Source organism: Ambystoma mexicanum, chromosome 12 (genome assembly GCF_040938575.1).
Source record: "Ambystoma mexicanum isolate Mex_15411 chromosome 12, UKY_AmexF1_1, whole genome shotgun sequence".
In the NCBI taxonomy this organism is placed as follows: Eukaryota; Metazoa; Chordata; class Amphibia; order Caudata; family Ambystomatidae; genus Ambystoma; species Ambystoma mexicanum.
The window spans coordinates 519,560,447-519,576,621 of NC_090936.1; the positions used below are offsets into that span (position 1 = coordinate 519,560,447).

The window sequence follows — 16,175 nt, forward strand, 5'->3', positions numbered from 1 at the left end:
GTTTAACAGTCTGGGGCACTAGATTTGGCTGAGCTCCAATCAATCGTGGAGAGGTAGGGGATTTCTGAGGGATGAGCCTTGAAAGTGAAGAGATTTACCACACTAAAAGTTTGCCAGTTGACCAGAAGTTTTTTTGATGCCAACCTGAAAGGTCTGGTGCATTGGTAGGGGCAAGGGTTAATACCTTGGTACAATACATCATAGAGCCACATAGAGCCCTGAAGTGAACCAGTTGCTTCACCAGGAGCCAATGTAAAGTTTCCATGGTTGGAGATCAGTTCATGAGATGGTCCACATGGTTTTCAGGTCATTGGAGCCTCTTCATGCTTTTCGCAGGTGGACTGATGTAGATCTCATTGTAGTAGCTCAGTCAGGAGATGACAAAACCCATGGCATGTGCCATCTTTAGGGCAGTCTAGAGGAGGGGGATGACTCCCTGCAGGACATGGAAGTGTTTGTAGGCACATTTTGTGACAGCATTCACTTGTGGGATGAATGGCATCAGGATCAAATGTTCCGCTTCAAATCCAGTAGTAGCATGTTGGTCTTAGAGTGGCTTGAGCAGACATGTTTGGCCGCCATGCAATCCTGCATGTGGGCGGGTGTGGAGTACACACGGAAGCCTACTAAGTGTAATTATGCAGCTAAGAGGCTGGTGCTCACTGTGATAAAGGCGTGTGTACAACAGGAGAAAAAGAACGAAGAACACTGCACCGAATGCCATGCAGGTGGCTTACAGACGGGCCAAAGATGGCGGCGGGCCGCACTTAACCGCTGTCCAGAGGCACAGCAGAGAGGAACCTGGTGACGTGCAGAGGCTCATGGCGGCAGGAGCACGAGCGGCAAGAATGGCCCCGGCGGGCTGTGTTTTGGACTAGAAGGTGACCACCTGAAGGCGGAAGGGAGACACAATGAGATGCCACCGGAGTGATTGCAGAGAAACTGCAGTGAATGGGCTACACACAGGGTAAGACCCGTTTGGTGGCTGACTAGGTGGCAGGTATAGTGATTAAGCAACGAGAAAGCCGTGAAGATAGGAGCCGTGACATGCCGATAGAAATTCGGCAGTAAATTACGCACTCTGGCGGGCGAACCCGCCAGCGAAGGTGGCATGGCGGGCGCCGACCCTTAGTGGGGGCTGCCCAGCCGGCCTCCTCCCCCCCACTACTCAAGCAGGTCAGGGGGGCGGGATGGGGGAGGAACACGCAGCCTGCCCCCGGAAGGGACGGGAGCGTGCAAAACATAAGGGGCGGGGCAGGGAGCCGAGGGAGAAGCAGGCCTCATAAAGGCACGGGTTTGTTCCAGATACAAACACATTCTCCCTCGGTTCCCTGCCCCGCACTGCACTTGTTTCTGTGGTTGAAGCCGGAAGGAGTTTCCAGCGTTCGTGAGGCCGGTGATTCCTTGTTCCAGTAGGAGGATCGTGCAAGCGGGTGGAGGAAAGACGAGGGCGTGCAGTGGTATGGCAAATTCAGGCGGGGGCAAGGAATCGGAGAGTTGTCGTTGGCGAGTTCCTGTCGCAGCAGGTTTCGGTTCTGGACGGGAAACAAAGGTATGTGGAAAAGTGCGTGGCTAGATAGTCAGGGGGGCCGAGGGGAGCATCTTGGCGGTTGTCGACCAGCGTGAGGGTGTAGCATGGTGGGGAGTGTTGGGCCCCCCTCTTGGGGCTGCCTCAAGTATGCCCAATAAACACACAGGAGCCATCGTACACTCCAACCTTCTCTTTATTCCTCCATGGCCTTACTGCCTCTCTCTCTTCCGTCGCCCCTCCCTTGCCTCCCGCTTCCCGCTCCCTCCCATAGTCTCGAGCTCTCCCTCGTAAGGGAAAAAGGACAGAGCCCCTTTAAAACACCTCCCCCTTGCTTAACATGAGACTTCCGAGGTTACATTTGCTCGATGAGCCGTTGGGGTCTCTTCGTGGTTCGATGAGGTCTGCTTGGTTGCTCGTGGCTCTCCTCTGCACTCTCTCGTTGCGGTGTTTCATGAGTCTCCTCTCTCTCTTTTATCTCCATCTCGATCACCTCCCTTTCCGTTGGTTCATGCTCTTCAAAGTATAACTCGTGGAGGAGGGAGTAATTTGGCATCATATTGCCGTAGTTCCTCGTCGTATTTGTCACTTGTTCTTTGTCCCTTGTCGCTAGGATGGGATCTGCGCTGTTCGTCTGTCCTTTGGCTTTGCTTGTCTCTCTCGCATCTTGCTCGGGCACGTGGTCCTTCTTGTGGGTTGCTTTGAATGATCTATAGTGGACGCTGATGAGTGCGTGCTGTAGTGCTGTCCGGTTACTGAGACGGCTGTGTCCTCTGGCGGGACTCGGTATTGTGCGGATGGTGTCCGGCACTCTGCGATCTCCTTGGGTTGTGTCACGTTGTGACTGTCCTTTAGGCTGTTCTGTCTGTGCCGTCCTCCATTGGATGGCATGGTCTTGGGGTTTGTCTAGGGGGTATTCTTCCGCCCTTGTCTGGTACTGTTGCCTTGTACTGACGTTTCCTGTGACTTCCATTCCCCCCTCCCGTACGACATTTAGCTCATAGTCCTCTTGCAGAACGGGTGGGGTTTGTGTGCCAAGTGCCGGTCCGTCCCCTTTGTGGTGGGCTAACTCAGGGTAGAGGTGGTGTGCATGCCCGAGACCTCTGGGTGGGCTGGTGTTCATGTCCTTGATGTCTTTCCTGATGTCTAACCGTGCTCTAGGTGTACCCGGGCATCTTTCTTGGGGTGTGGGTTGGCATGCCGAGCTTGTGGGTGGTCCAGTTCTGCACATTCCTTGAAGGTGACCTTCCTGGCCACAGCGCCAGCATGTTCGTCTAAGAGCTGGGTATGGTTGTCTGTGGGTGTTATTCCACCCTCGCCCGTGGCATTGCTCTTTGCTCGGGCTTTTTTGCCAGTGTCTTCTCCGTTTCTTCCTTCTCCAGGGTCGAGTGGGCTCGGAGTGTTGCGATTGCTTTTCCGTGAGGGCCGCAATGGCGTCACGTTAAACTTTCCTCTCAATGGCGGCTGCCTGTGTGTCAACTCTCTCGTATGTTTTTGCCATATTCAGTATTTTCGCTAGGGGTAGGGGCTTTATGAGAAGGCGTTTCCTGAATGTTGACGAGGTGCACCCTTTTATGATCCTTAGTCTTATAGCTTCTTCATCATTGAAGTTGGCGAAGTCGCAGTCTCCTATCTTCTGCTGGAGACGTATGACGAACTCTCCAATTGATTCGTGTGAACGTTGCCTGTGTTGGTTGAATGCAAGGCGTTCGTAGTCTTTGTTGGATCCTACTATGAGTCTGTCGTTTATTGCATTGAGGAGACGTTGGTACGTGGTTTTGTCTGTGGCAGGGATTGTCTTGATGATGTCCTTTACCTCTTTTCCTACCAAATTCCTAAATATGCTGAGTTTGTTTGGCGGGTCTTTGTTCCCAATTGCACCTAGAAAGTCCTCAAATTCTTCGACCCATTCCTCCCATCTTGTTCCTTGGTCGTGGTGCGGGATCAAGGCGAATGGGTTGGGCCGTCTCATGACGGTCGCATATGACGTGGGGCCCAGGTCTGCTAGGGCTTGCGCACTTGCTTCAGCGTCTGCTTGCTCTAGCTCGGTCATGGTTGCCGGTGTTTAGTTCGGGTGTGGATTTGCGGTGCACTTGCGTGCGGTCTTTGGCAGCAGATCGCTGTGTTTTGGTCCTTTGGTTTGTATGGGTGGTGTTTCTTTTACTTTCGCTGTTGCCGGTCCTGTCCAGTACAGGTCTTCTCTGCTGCTGGTACGCATGAGTTTGGGCAGCTTTCCAATATCTGTCTTCTCTTTGTCTTGTGCGTGTCCTCGTGGTGGTGTTGGCGCAGCTGGGCGCGAGTGCCACTGCGTCCTTGTGTCTCAGTAGGTGAAGTTGTGGCGGTGGGTGGTCACCATTAATTTTCCATTAGTGCGACGCCCCTATTCACTATCGCTACCTCCGCGTTACCTTTGCGTTGGTCGGGGCAGCCGGGGTGTTAGCAGGGTGCCGGGTGCCCCTTTGTGTGCTGGTTCTGGTTGTGGTGGCTGGGCTTTGGGGTCTGCCACGTCCGGATCCGACGTGGTGGCGCCCCTGTGTATGCTGTAGCTGCTTAGGTGTCATGGGGCACTGTGGTCACTTGTTTAGTGTGCCGTGATGCGTCCATTCCTTATAGGTACTTCTGCCTGCTGGTTTGGTAGGGTATGGCCATCCGTGTTATTCTTTGCCTCTTATTGTTCATACATGTCCGTTGAGTCGTAGTGTTTGGCCTCTATTCCTGCTGTCACGCATCATGCTCATTCTTATTTCCTTTTGCGTTTTCTAGTGTCACTGGGTGGGAGACACGGGGTCAATGCCGCTGGGCCATACGTTGTGGCTTGTATTATTTTAGTTTCCAATTTCACTTGTGGGAGACACAGGGTTTCCTTTGTTTGTTTTAGCTGTATATATTTTTTTTTTTTTTAGTGTCACTTGTGGGAGACACAGGGTTTCCCCTTTTCTTTCCCAACTGTCACTGTGTGGGAGACACGGGGATTCCCTTGTTTGTTTTGGTGGTGTTATTTTATTTTATTATTTTTTTTTTACTGTCACTGCGCGGGAGACGCGGGGTTTAGTACCTGCAGCCGCTGCGCACTCCTCGCTCTCGCCGTTGGGGCTGCTCTTGGTGGCGGCTCCGCTTCCTGCTGGGGGCCGCTTCCGCGTCATCCTCTGCTGGCCAGCGATCCTCTCTGCTGTCGGCTGCGTCTGGCGGTCTTCTCCTCTGTCGGGGTGGGCTCCCGCAGCTCCTCCTTCTGCTGGGCTGCGTCCGGCGGTCTTCTTCTCTGTCGGGGTGGGCTCCCGCAGCTCCTCCTTCTGCTGGGCTGCGTCTGGCGGTCTTCTCCTCTGTCGGGGTGGGCTCCCGCAGCTCCTCCTTCTGCTGGGCTGCGTCCGGCGGTCTTCTCTGCTGCGGGTGCACGGGTCCACCGTCTCCTCCGCTGCTGGGCGCGCGGGCTCGCAGGCCCGATGATGCTGGGCACGCAGGCCCACTGCGGGCACTCAGGCCCACTTGTAATTGCAGGGCGCTCTGGCCCACCACTGTTCCTGGGCGCACGGGCCCACTGCAGGACACACGGGTCCACCACGAGGGCACACAGGCCCGTTATTCTGGGCGCGCAGGCCCGCTGCAAGGCTCACAGGCCCACCTCCTACTGCCGGGCACACAGGCCCCGTCGCCGCTGGGCACACGGGCCCCCGTTACTGCTGGGCACACGGGACCTCCATTGTTGCTGGGCGCACGGGCCCTTCACTGCTGGGCACACGGGACCCCATCGCTGCTGGGCACACGGGCCCTCCATTGTTGCTGGGCGCCCGGGCCCTTCACTGCTGGGCACACGGGCCCCCGTCGCTGCTGGGCACACGGGCCCCCGTCGCTGCTGGGCACACGGGCCCTCCATTGTTGCTGGTCGCCCGGGCCCTTCACTGCTGGGCACACGGCCCCCGTTACTGCTGTTCACACGGGCCCTTCGCCATTTCCTCCAGGCGCGGGACGTTTCCCTTCGTCGCCAGTTGTTGGGCCCCCCTCTTGGGGCTGCCTCAAGTATGCCCAATAAACACACAGGAGCCATCGTACACTCCAACCTTCTCTTTATTCCTCCATGGCCTTACTGCCTCTCTCTCTTCCGTCGCCCCCCCTTTCCTCCCGCTTCCCGCTCCCTCCCATAGTCTCGAGCTCTACCTCTTAAAGGGGCTCTGTCCTTTTTCCCTTACAACAGGGAGGAATAAATAAATGTGGGCAGCCTCGGGCACTGCCGTTTGGCACGCTCCAGTTTTATTTAGCAAGCTTAAAGGGCTTCCAAGTTCGCATATTCCTGGGTTAATCCAGCAGTTTGCTCAGGCAAGGTTTTATTGTGTGGCAAACAGTGGCATCTGTTTACGATGAGTGGAAGCTGTGGTCACTTAGAGTAATTTATTGCATGTTACTCAGTGCGCAAGGTATGCAGAGGCATGGCGGGGTTGGATCAGCCGTGGGGGAGGAAGTTCCTTTCTCTATCTCTCTCCATCAGGTTGAAACTTGGCTGACGAGGTTTTCTTTGTTGGAAGGTGGGTCAGAGCTAGGATATTGTGCCTGGGCGCACGGTTAAAACTGGGGATGGGCTGTGCTAAACAGTAGTTAGCCACGTGGCAAGGCAGAGATTTGGAGCATTGTGACAAGTTTTTGAATTCATGTCTAATGGGGTCACTCAGGGCCACTCAGGGCCACTCAGGGTTGGTGTACCAGGCATTGTAACCCAGCGGAGGGGCCTAAGAATGAAGGGGGATCGTTGACAATCGTTGGCATGCAGACGTTGTTTCAGGGGGGTAATGTGGCCAAGGGGGGATGGATCTAAGCGGTTGCCACGGTGCGGGATAAGGGCTGTGACTTGTCCCTTGCTTCAGGGATCGGTAATGGGCTGAGGGATCGTTTTTCTTGCGGGGCGGGAACAGGGGCTGACTCAGTAAGGCGAATGTTGTGGGGTCGGCTGCCATGGCACCAGCGCTTGGGGTGCCAAATCTAGGTGCGATTGGGGTGAGCAGAGGGTTGGGCAAGGTTCGGACACAGGTGGACGGGAAGGGCATTGCTGGGATGGGGGATTGTATATGGAGCGGGGGAAGGGGAGTCTTGTTTATCACTGCGTGTGGGTTAATTGCCCTATGCCTGTGTGTGTCAGACATCGTGTTTGGGGCAACCACGGTAATGCGATGGGTGGGGTTCTTGCTTGGATCGCCGCATGCTCACAACGGGTGGGGGGGTCAGAATATTGCATACATTCCGCCATGCGAGGGGGGAGCAAAAGACACAAAGGTTGCTGCAAAGAGGAAGGCGGCGACATGCGGCAGGGACCGCTGAAGTAAGTTAGCTTGACACCGCCTTAAAGGACCACAAGTCGGCATTGTAGAACTGAAGCCATTACAAATACAGAAGATGCACAGTTGCGATGATAGCGAACGAAGTGAGCAAGGGGGGGGTGGGATGAAGGATGGCGATTCGGAGGAACAGATGCACAGGGCTCGTAATGTTTACCAGGGATGGGTTTGGTTTAACCATGCTCTGGCCCCGCATGCCCAAGTGCAATTAAAAGTTTGGTATTTATTTAGTGCCGCAAACCCCCTAGCCTTCGTGAGAGCTGGTGGGCGGCTATTGCAAACGTATGGGGCACCGGGAATTCCTAATGGGGATTGATGTTAGTCATGGGGGGGCGGCGATTTTAGAGTGCTAATTTGAGGATGCCACTAACACAGTATAGAATACAGGCCGAGCTCGGGGTTTTGAATGGGGGGCACACCTGGTAAGCACGGGTTTGGAAGTGCATTGGGATGGGGCCTTTGGGGGTTTGGTCCACGCTGGGGCGAGGCGGTTGCAGGGTGGTAAGTACGGGAGGCTGCATTGACAGTGGTCAACATGAGTTAAATGCGGAAGGTTTGGCATGTTGTTGGAACAAGGATGAAGGTTAGGGGGATAGTTCTTTATTCACCAGGAATGGCCTACTTTGTTCGAACACATTTGGTTGCCGTGCGTGCCGCATGTCGGATTTGGTAAAGGGGGCCTTCTTTGTGGGGGGCCCGAGTTAGGTTTATTACGCCATGTATGCCATGTTTTCGCAACGTGGTGGCCGCAGCGCCACGACCAATGTTCCGTGGGCAGAAAATGCTATAACAAAAATATTCAAACTCACCGCGGCGCAGGGCTTGTGGTGAATTACCTGGCATGGAGCTCATTCAGGGGGCGCGTGGCGTTGTAGGGTAGAAAAATGTTATGTCAGGGGGGGAGACGAGGGTAAGAGGTGGGGGGACAAAGAGCTTGCAATGCCTTGTGGGTAAGACTGAACTAAGTTGACCTCCAACCAAAGGAAAGGTACAAAATAATATTTTAAAACAGCGCAATTTCTTTATATATGAATTCAACCTTAAACCACTTCCATGGCACTGATGACGAGTTACTTCACTGTGCGGCTAATAGTTTAGACCAGTGTTGGGAGCAAGACCACACGGAGCACCACACATTCGCTTCGAGCCCCCTCACCCGGTGCAGAGTGTGGCTGGGGATTGGGGTGCTCGATCCGGCGAAACAGGGAGTAAGGGGGCACAGTATTAAGGGGTACAGGACCAGACACCAGGAATGGGGGGGCAAGGGTGTGAGCACAATAGCATGATCTGTAGGGCAAGATTGCCCTACAGATCAAGCATGATCTGTAGGGCAAGATTGTTCAATTAAACCAACCAGTTAAGCATCACAAGGTAACGTGCCGCAGGAGCTAAGTGCGGATTAACGGAGAGGCATCTCCTGAAGGGGGCAGTAGAGAATCCACTCGAATTCACTGGAACTAATTTCAAATCCACTCAAACAAACTACATGTAAGGGCATCGCGTATTTAAGTTAGGGTTGCCCCAAGACGTAGTTTCAAAATGGAGCATTATAAAATAAAAAATACAGGGCTCTTTAAACCTTTCCCTACATGAACGAAGTTAGGTATTTGCCTACCACCTCACAGTTACGAACCAACCTGACCTAGGTCTAGGTCCTCAACCCGGCAATGGCAACAAATGGAATATCCTCAGCCCAACTCGTACACCCCCCCAGACAGACCCCCCCGGTGCGTTTACTTCACTGCTGCCTGGGGGTAGGGTGCGCAGGCTGGCAGGGGAGGGTGCTTCGGCTGGTGTAAACAAGGAGGGGCTAAGGGCGGTTCAAGGAAGAAGTTGGAAGGCACGGGGAAGAATGCAGCAGGAAGTGCGGACTTCCTAGTAGGACATGGATCGGACAAGGCCTTGGAGGGACGGGGTGGGGGGGACAAGGAGGCCATACACCAACCAAGGAGCAACGGAGCGAGGGGAGCAAGCGGAAGGGTCGGCTATGGAGCGACCTGTGCAGGCTGGGGGAACTCTCTGCCACCGGCAACCAGCAGAGAGTCTTCGAGGAGCCACAGGTCGATCCCTGTAGCAAAGTACTTGCAGGCCCATAGGGGAATGCTCAGACAACAGCTTAGATCTTACGGCGCCCCAAGAGTACTAGGTTCAGGGGAGGCCCTGGGAAAAAGGGGAGGGACGTAGGGGACTTGGGAGCCAATTCCAAGCCCAAAATTGTGGGGGGGGGGGGAAATCAACAAACTCACAATCAAGGCCATCAAGGGAAGTCGGTCGGGGGGGGGGCAAGAGGAGACTACGGGGGGCTCAGGTAACAGTGACAAAATAACAGCAAGGGGAAGTTTTCACAGAAGGAGGGGGGCAGGAGGGGGAGGGAGGTGGAGGATCCAAGATAGGGCGGCTAGGCGAATAGAGGGAACAGGGGGGAGGAAGCCAGCCCCAAGGAATAAGGGGGGGGGCAAGGACCAAAAGCTGGGGGACAGGAGACGGGGTACGGAAGAACAGGGCTGGGAAGTCTGCCTCTGGGGGGAAATGGAGCTAGGATATGGAGGGGCAGAAACGGCAGGGAGGGGGGGGGGTTTGGCGGGACCCTAAAAACTGGGGACCTGGTGAGTGGAGGAGCGAGGGAAAGGAAGGAAGGAGAAGGGATAGGGTACACCGAAGAGATATTACGCTGGCAGGGGGGGCACTGGGCCAGACTCCACAGGGAGGCCTGGGGGAGAGGGAACTGGGAGGATTTAGGGGCTCGGCAAGACGGAAGGGAGACATGGGGGGCAGCATAGATAGGATAGGGCTTCTGGTACAAGCGGCACTTGGGGGACAGAGTAGAGTAGAAAGGACTCAAAATAGACGGGCATCGCAAAGCGATGACCATATAGGCAGGCAGAAAGGTGTGGGCTGGCACCGGAGGTCGGGGTCGGCCTTAACGTACGGATGTGGGATATGTGTAGCGTTGGGGCACTTGTGGTGGTGCCGGTATAGGAACCTGATTACTAGCGAGGCACCGCGTGGCTGCCGGTTTTATCTAGACCCAAACACCGGACACAGTGAAGTGTCGGGGGGGGGGCAGGGGATTCCCAACAAAGACCTAGAGAAAAGGGGGCGCCTATGCCAAAAGTCGCTCATGGGAAATCTACAAACGGCCAGGGGTAGAGAGAGGTTAATAGCAAGGGCCAGGCTCAACCTGAGGCGTCCACCGGACGAGGAGGGTAAGGGAGAGGGGGGGGCAAGGGATACCTAGGTAGCCGCACACAGTAGTATACCTGTGGTGGTGAATGACGGATCGCCTGTAAGATAACTCCAAGACTTTATGCAAAATAAAGCTGCTGAGGCATTTTACTCTTCCAACTTTACAAGGTGTCTGAGTTGTTTCTTCAACATGTGATATATGACATATGCCGGGGGGTATGAGGGGAGGAGGGGGCGGGGGAGTGAGGGGCCAGGTCATGGAGGAGGGGGGGAGGACAAGGCACTGGGGTGCCCACGCTAAGCATGACCACAGAAAGAGGACTGTTAGATTGCATACCGAATGGCAGTATGCTGAGCGCTACAGAGGGGGTTATCCTTCTGGTTGATGGGTAGCTTGCACTTCAGTGAATCTGATTGTGGGAGAACTACTAACCTGCAACTCTCTTCTCAAATGGTCTAGACCCCTCTCATAAATGCCCAAATGTCCGGTGGTGCGCGCCCATGGAGTCCCCTCCTGAATGTGCGCAATGTGGGGAAGACACCTTCTTATCCGTCAAGAGTGCCGAAAAAAGAGCCCTTGTGGGCATTAACGCGCAGTGGGGGTTTGCGCCTAGGCAGGCGTGTAAGCTTACACGGGTTGAAGGTTTTGCGCATATCTCATGACAGCGCCGTCCGTGCGTTATGTTAAGTACTCTAGCTGGTGCCAGGCCTTTGCTGACAATGCTCATTTATCTTTCTCTGATGCATGCACCTTCCAAACTTCAATCCCTTAATCCATCTATTTTATTTGTATTTTATTGTTCATTTATTAACACGCTTAATACCAGCAAGTGTTTTCTAAGTGCAGGATCGGGATTCGATGCATCGCCTTGTCTTGCTACCAAGACAAACGCACTGCCCCTGAGCTATCTTTCCTCTCCAATTGATCGTTACATCGAGCGGCTGATTTAACTCTGGGTAACTTTCTGGTTTACACACAGCATATCTACAGCATCTGTGCCCTTTCCACCAAGGTGATTGTTAGAATGGTCATAACACTGGAGTCTGAAGGCATTTTCCGAACTGGCTTGTGATTGGGGGTGACATACCATCTTTTGAGGACTGGATCCCTGGCTACAACTCACTCAGATAAGAGTTGCTTGCCACCCTTAACCCCCCCGCTATAATCATACTGTCTCTGTGTTACACCCTGGTCTGAGTGGCTGGTCTCACTGGAAAAGTGGCAGGGTGCTGCTGAAACCTTTTGGGAAGGGGTGACCACCCCCACACCCCTACAATCTGCTTGTAGGAAGATAGCCACCCTGATTTTAGGGACTAGGGACGTCTCGTGCACCTGACCGGTCTGCTACTGACTTGCTGCTAGGCCGCGTGGTGGTACAGGTGACTAGTACAATGAACTTCCTGGTGACAAAGGAAGCACTCATTGATGAGCGGACTCTTTCCTTGTACTCCGGTGAAGTACCCATCCCTCTTGAGTCGCTGTCCTCCCTCTTCTGCTGCTGAAGCAGCTAATTACTCTTCAGTGACCTGTGTGACGTCGTGCAGCTGACTGGTCTGCTCCTGTCTATCTGCTAGGCCGCCTGATGAGTTAATTGTGCACTGTGAATTTCTCCTTCTCTCACTTCCCCCTTCCGTCTCTCTGCCCTCTCCCTCCATGGTGCTCTCCATCTGCCCTATTTACTCTAAACCTATCCTACCTCTCTTTTCAAAGCCTATAAGGAAAAAAGTCATGAAGGATTTCCTGGTCTCCAAGCCTGCCCATTGCTGAAACCTACGTCAACGCTTCTTCCAGGCAGTCTGTCACCGACATCCACTTTCTCGCTCACTCCCCATATGGTCTCAGTCCTCTCCCCTTTCTCTTCCTAACCCATTAATAGTTGTAGCAGATGGGAAGTACTCTTGGCACACTTCCATCCTCTAGGAGGGCTACAAGATCCTCTCTAAACCCAGGCCGAACCGACCTGGAGGTGGAGTGGCCCTGATTTTCCCTGCATGGGTCCCTGGTACTATTATACCCTCTCAGTCTTACTGTTCTTTCAAATGCCTCATCTGAAGACTTGGTGTCTCTCCTACCCTCTCGTTGACCCTCGCCACCATCTAGAGGAACCCTGGTTTGGTCTCCTACTTACTTTTAGAGTGGTATGACCTCACCTCTTCTCTCCTGGCCTCCAGCTCCATGCTTCTCCTCCTATGAGACGTCAATATACACCTTGCCTCTCCTGATGCGGCCACTGGACCCCCCCCCACAGCCTCTGCAACTCGCTTTGCCTCCCCATTTTCCCCTCCAGTCCAACCCACTCAACGGGACACACCGTGGATGCTCTCATCTCAGCAGACATTCTCATCTCCAACCCTCTCACTACCCCTCTCTCCTGCCCTCGCACATGGATTTATTAGGTCCCCCAGCTAAGCTTCTGCCTGCACTGCCCGTCTCCTCCTCCATCATTCAACCGATGAACGAGTGTCAGTAGCTGCTTTTGCCACCACTTTCATTCCCCCTGCCACTGACTCCCACTCTATCACCAACACCTGGACATCCTTGCCCCGGTCATGAGTATCCGCATAAAGCCTGCCTCCAAGCGCAACACCTGGTAGGACTCCCATCTAGCTTCTCAAACTCAAATTCAGACTTGCCGAGCGGAAGTGACGGGCTTCAGGCACATCCTCTAACAGACTGGCCTGCCGCCTGCTCCAAAGGCAATACAGACTCTCCATCCGCTTGAAGAACACTCAAATCCAAGCCCGCATCTTTGGGGCCACTAACAACACGAGCAAACTGTTTAAAATCTGAAAGGAACTCTACAATCCTTCTGCAGGCTCTGATACTCCCCTGCCATCCATGACCCTCTGTACCTCACTAGCCTCCCACTTCTTCACCGAACCTCAGGACATCCTGTCATCACCCTCCTCTACTCACCTCCCGCATCCCTCTCCAGCTCTCAGACCTTCCTTGGTCCCCCTCTCCATCACCCTTCCTCCTATTCGCCTCTTTCTCACCCATTACACCGGATGATGTCTCTAAACAGGTCCTCTCTATGAAAGTCTATGAAAGTCTCAAACAGGTGCTCCCCTGCTCCTCCAGAACTATCAAGGACAACATTTCCTCCCTTGTGACAGATTTGGACAATTTCTGTAATCACTCCTTTGCCACTGGCTCCTTCATGCTTCCCCTCATGCACTCCCTTGTACATCCTCTCCTCAAAATTCCCTTTGCTGACCCCTCCTACCCATCTAACTACCGCCAACTCCTGGAGAAGCTGGTCATCTTCCAACCAATCCGACACATTGAATATGTTGGTTGTCTCCATGACCACTAGTCTGGCTTCATAGCAGCAAGAGGCACAGAAACTGCTCTCCTAAACACCCATGAAAACTTGCTCACTAACCTCAATACCAACTCTCCTTCCATTCTTATCCTTCTCAATCTTTCCTCTGCCTTTGGCATGGTCAATCATGCCACCCTGACGAATCGGCTCTGTGACACCACTGGCATCACAGGCCTGGCACTTGACTGGTTAACCTTATTCCTCTCTGACCGACCTTCCCAGGTTCAATTGGGCCCTTTTCTATGCCCCATCACACCCTCCACCTGTGGCGTCCCTCAAGGCTCTATTCTCTCGCCGTGGCTCTTTAACAACTACCTTGCCCCTCTGACCCACCTGTTCTCCTCCCTCTCGCCTCACCTCCAGTGTTATGCAGACCATACACAGCTCTCCTTCAAGCTTTCCTCCACTTCCTCCTCTTTCATCCCTGACTGTCTGACTGCTATTCAGGCATGGTGCCTTGCCAATGATCTCTGCCTTAATGCCAGTAAGACTGAGATCCTTCTCATTGGGACCCCAGGTCCCTCCTTCTCTCCTACCCTCTGGAACCCCTCGATGGATCCCCTCACCCTCTTGTGAAGCAAAAAATGTTGGTGTCATCTTTGATTCCTTTATCTCTTTCTCTCCTCACATCGCGGACCTTGCCAAGAAGGCCCACTTTCAACCACACCTCCTCAGAGGCAATTTCCCTTTCCTAACCTTCACCCAGAAACTCATTGGCTCCAGAGCTCTGGCCCTCTCTAAATTGGACTACAGCAACAGCCTCTTCCTCAATCTTCCTCTATCCTCCCTGTGCCCCCTTCATCTAATCCAGCATATGATTGCAAGGCTTATCCTTGGCCTTGCATCTCTCCACATGCTCCCATTTGCTGCTAGGATCAGGTTCAAGACCCTCTGCATTATCCACAAGGCTTCCTGGGGCCTGGGACCTCTATATACATCCAAGTTTCTCTCCCTAAATACCTCCCAGTTAGAGCCCTTCGGTCTTCTAGCTCCAACTCTCTGCAGATCAGACACTTCTCTATGCAGAGAGTGGGGTGGGGGGGTAGATCCATCTCCTCCGCAGGGGCCTCCCTCTGGTATGGTCGCCCGCCCCTCTCAGGCTTGAGCTGGATCTCCCTAAAGTCCAGAAACTCCTCAAGACCCTCCTTTTCTCTTCTTCCGTCCCTCTCCCCCTCTGCTGCCAACTCCCCCGCCTGCCACTGTGATTGGCTGCCTGGTTTTCCTCTGAGTTCTACAGGGCACCAGGCCCCCCACCCAGTCCACCTCCTTCCTCGCACTTTTATGTGGAACTGCACCACATGCAATCCCTGGCACTTGCCCACCTGGCATCCCCCTAGTACTCACCTAGCCCCTGTGCCACCTCTCTTAACCCCCCCCCTTTTTCACATGCACTCTCTCCTCTTTGCCCTGCACTCCCCCTTCCCATCCTAGCACTTGGCATTTCGTGCAAACCAGCACTTCCCCCGCCTCCCCTCTCCCTCGCACTTCTTGTTACCGCGCTTGCACGATCTGAATGTCACAAGGCCTAGTAGGACTGTTATTGTTATCTTTCTCCCTTCTTCCCCCACCCTTTTTTTTGTCTTGTGGCACCTTGAAACACCATTTATTGCATAGGCGGCTTACAAATTGCCAATAAATAAAATAAACCCCAAACTCCACCTCCACCCACATACTTCTATATCCCTTCCTTATCGAGCATCCTTTCCAGATTCCCACATCCAACACACAATCCCACAGTGCGCTCCCCAAATGTCCAAATACAGCTCATACCCCCATCATCTAGGTAAAACTCATAATTCCCTGAAAAATATGCATTCAAGATATCACAATCCAGCATATAACTGAATAGTCTCTGCTTGAAATAGCATATCCAACTTCCATCCCCCATCATACAACCCATCAATCATCAGTAAATATGCCCTATCCAGCTACCATCCCCGCTATGTTCCTTTACTGACACATGCTAATCTCCCAAAAGGTACCCCCCTTCTACCTCAAGTTCCACAATTCTGTTTACATATGCTCCTCCCTCTAAATGCCATTCTTCATGGCTCTACACCTGATGTGGGGAAAGGAGAGGGGTGGTGGATAGAGCAGTACATGTGAAGGAGTAGACCACGGAGGAACCAGAAATGTAGATCAGTAGGGAGGAACAAGGAAGGAAGGGTTTTCAGAGCGGGTAACAGTAAAGGAGAAAAGATATGGGAGGAATGAAGATGTTAAAGTAGTGGTAGAAAATAGGGTAGTGTTCATTCCTGGATTCAGAGAAATGGCCTGACAGAGGAGAGTATTGTTACATACCATGTGACTGCAATAGCGTAGCACAGACTCTGCAAGCCTATCATTGCCCAGGGCTGAAATAAAGAGTGGTGCTTTTCCAAGCCGGCTTAGACCATCTGTGAAGGATAGGTAGGATTACGGTATAATGTTAGATTGAGCATTCCTACTTCATCTAGCAGAATTTAGACATCGTAGAACATTGTTCGGACAGGAATACATTAACAGCTTAATGAGTCTCCTCTGAAGTGTTAACTGGACTTACACAAGGGCACATGTGCAATGCCCTAAAAGGGTGTGCGGAACACTGGGTCAGGGAGAACAACCTGCTCTGTGATGCAACCCCAGGAGGTGGTAAACGGAGAATCCCTCAGAGGTCACCCAGTCCTCCTTGTAATAGGGGTTCAGCCCAGGGCCGTACCATCAAATTCCTCAAGAGGGAAGTATGCTTCCTAAATCCTGGGGAAGAGGGACTACAGGCTTGTTCAGGGAGCCCCATGGTTGTCCCCAGAATAACGCCAAGAAAAAAGCAGCCCA

At 53.3% G+C, this 16,175-nt stretch overlaps 1 protein-coding gene across 1 annotated transcript in view; it reads right to left on the reverse strand.

Annotated features, from left to right (window-relative positions):
- The window catches only part of LOC138513733 (uncharacterized), a 440,991-nt gene that overhangs the window by 96,777 nt on the left and 328,039 nt on the right, over window positions 1–16,175 (reverse strand). Inside the window, exon 13 of the mRNA XM_069628814.1 lies at window positions 15,663–15,757. Within this exon, the coding sequence (XP_069484915.1) occupies window positions 15,663–15,757 (95 nt within the window). The remainder of the gene's footprint in view (window positions 1–15,662; window positions 15,758–16,175) is intronic.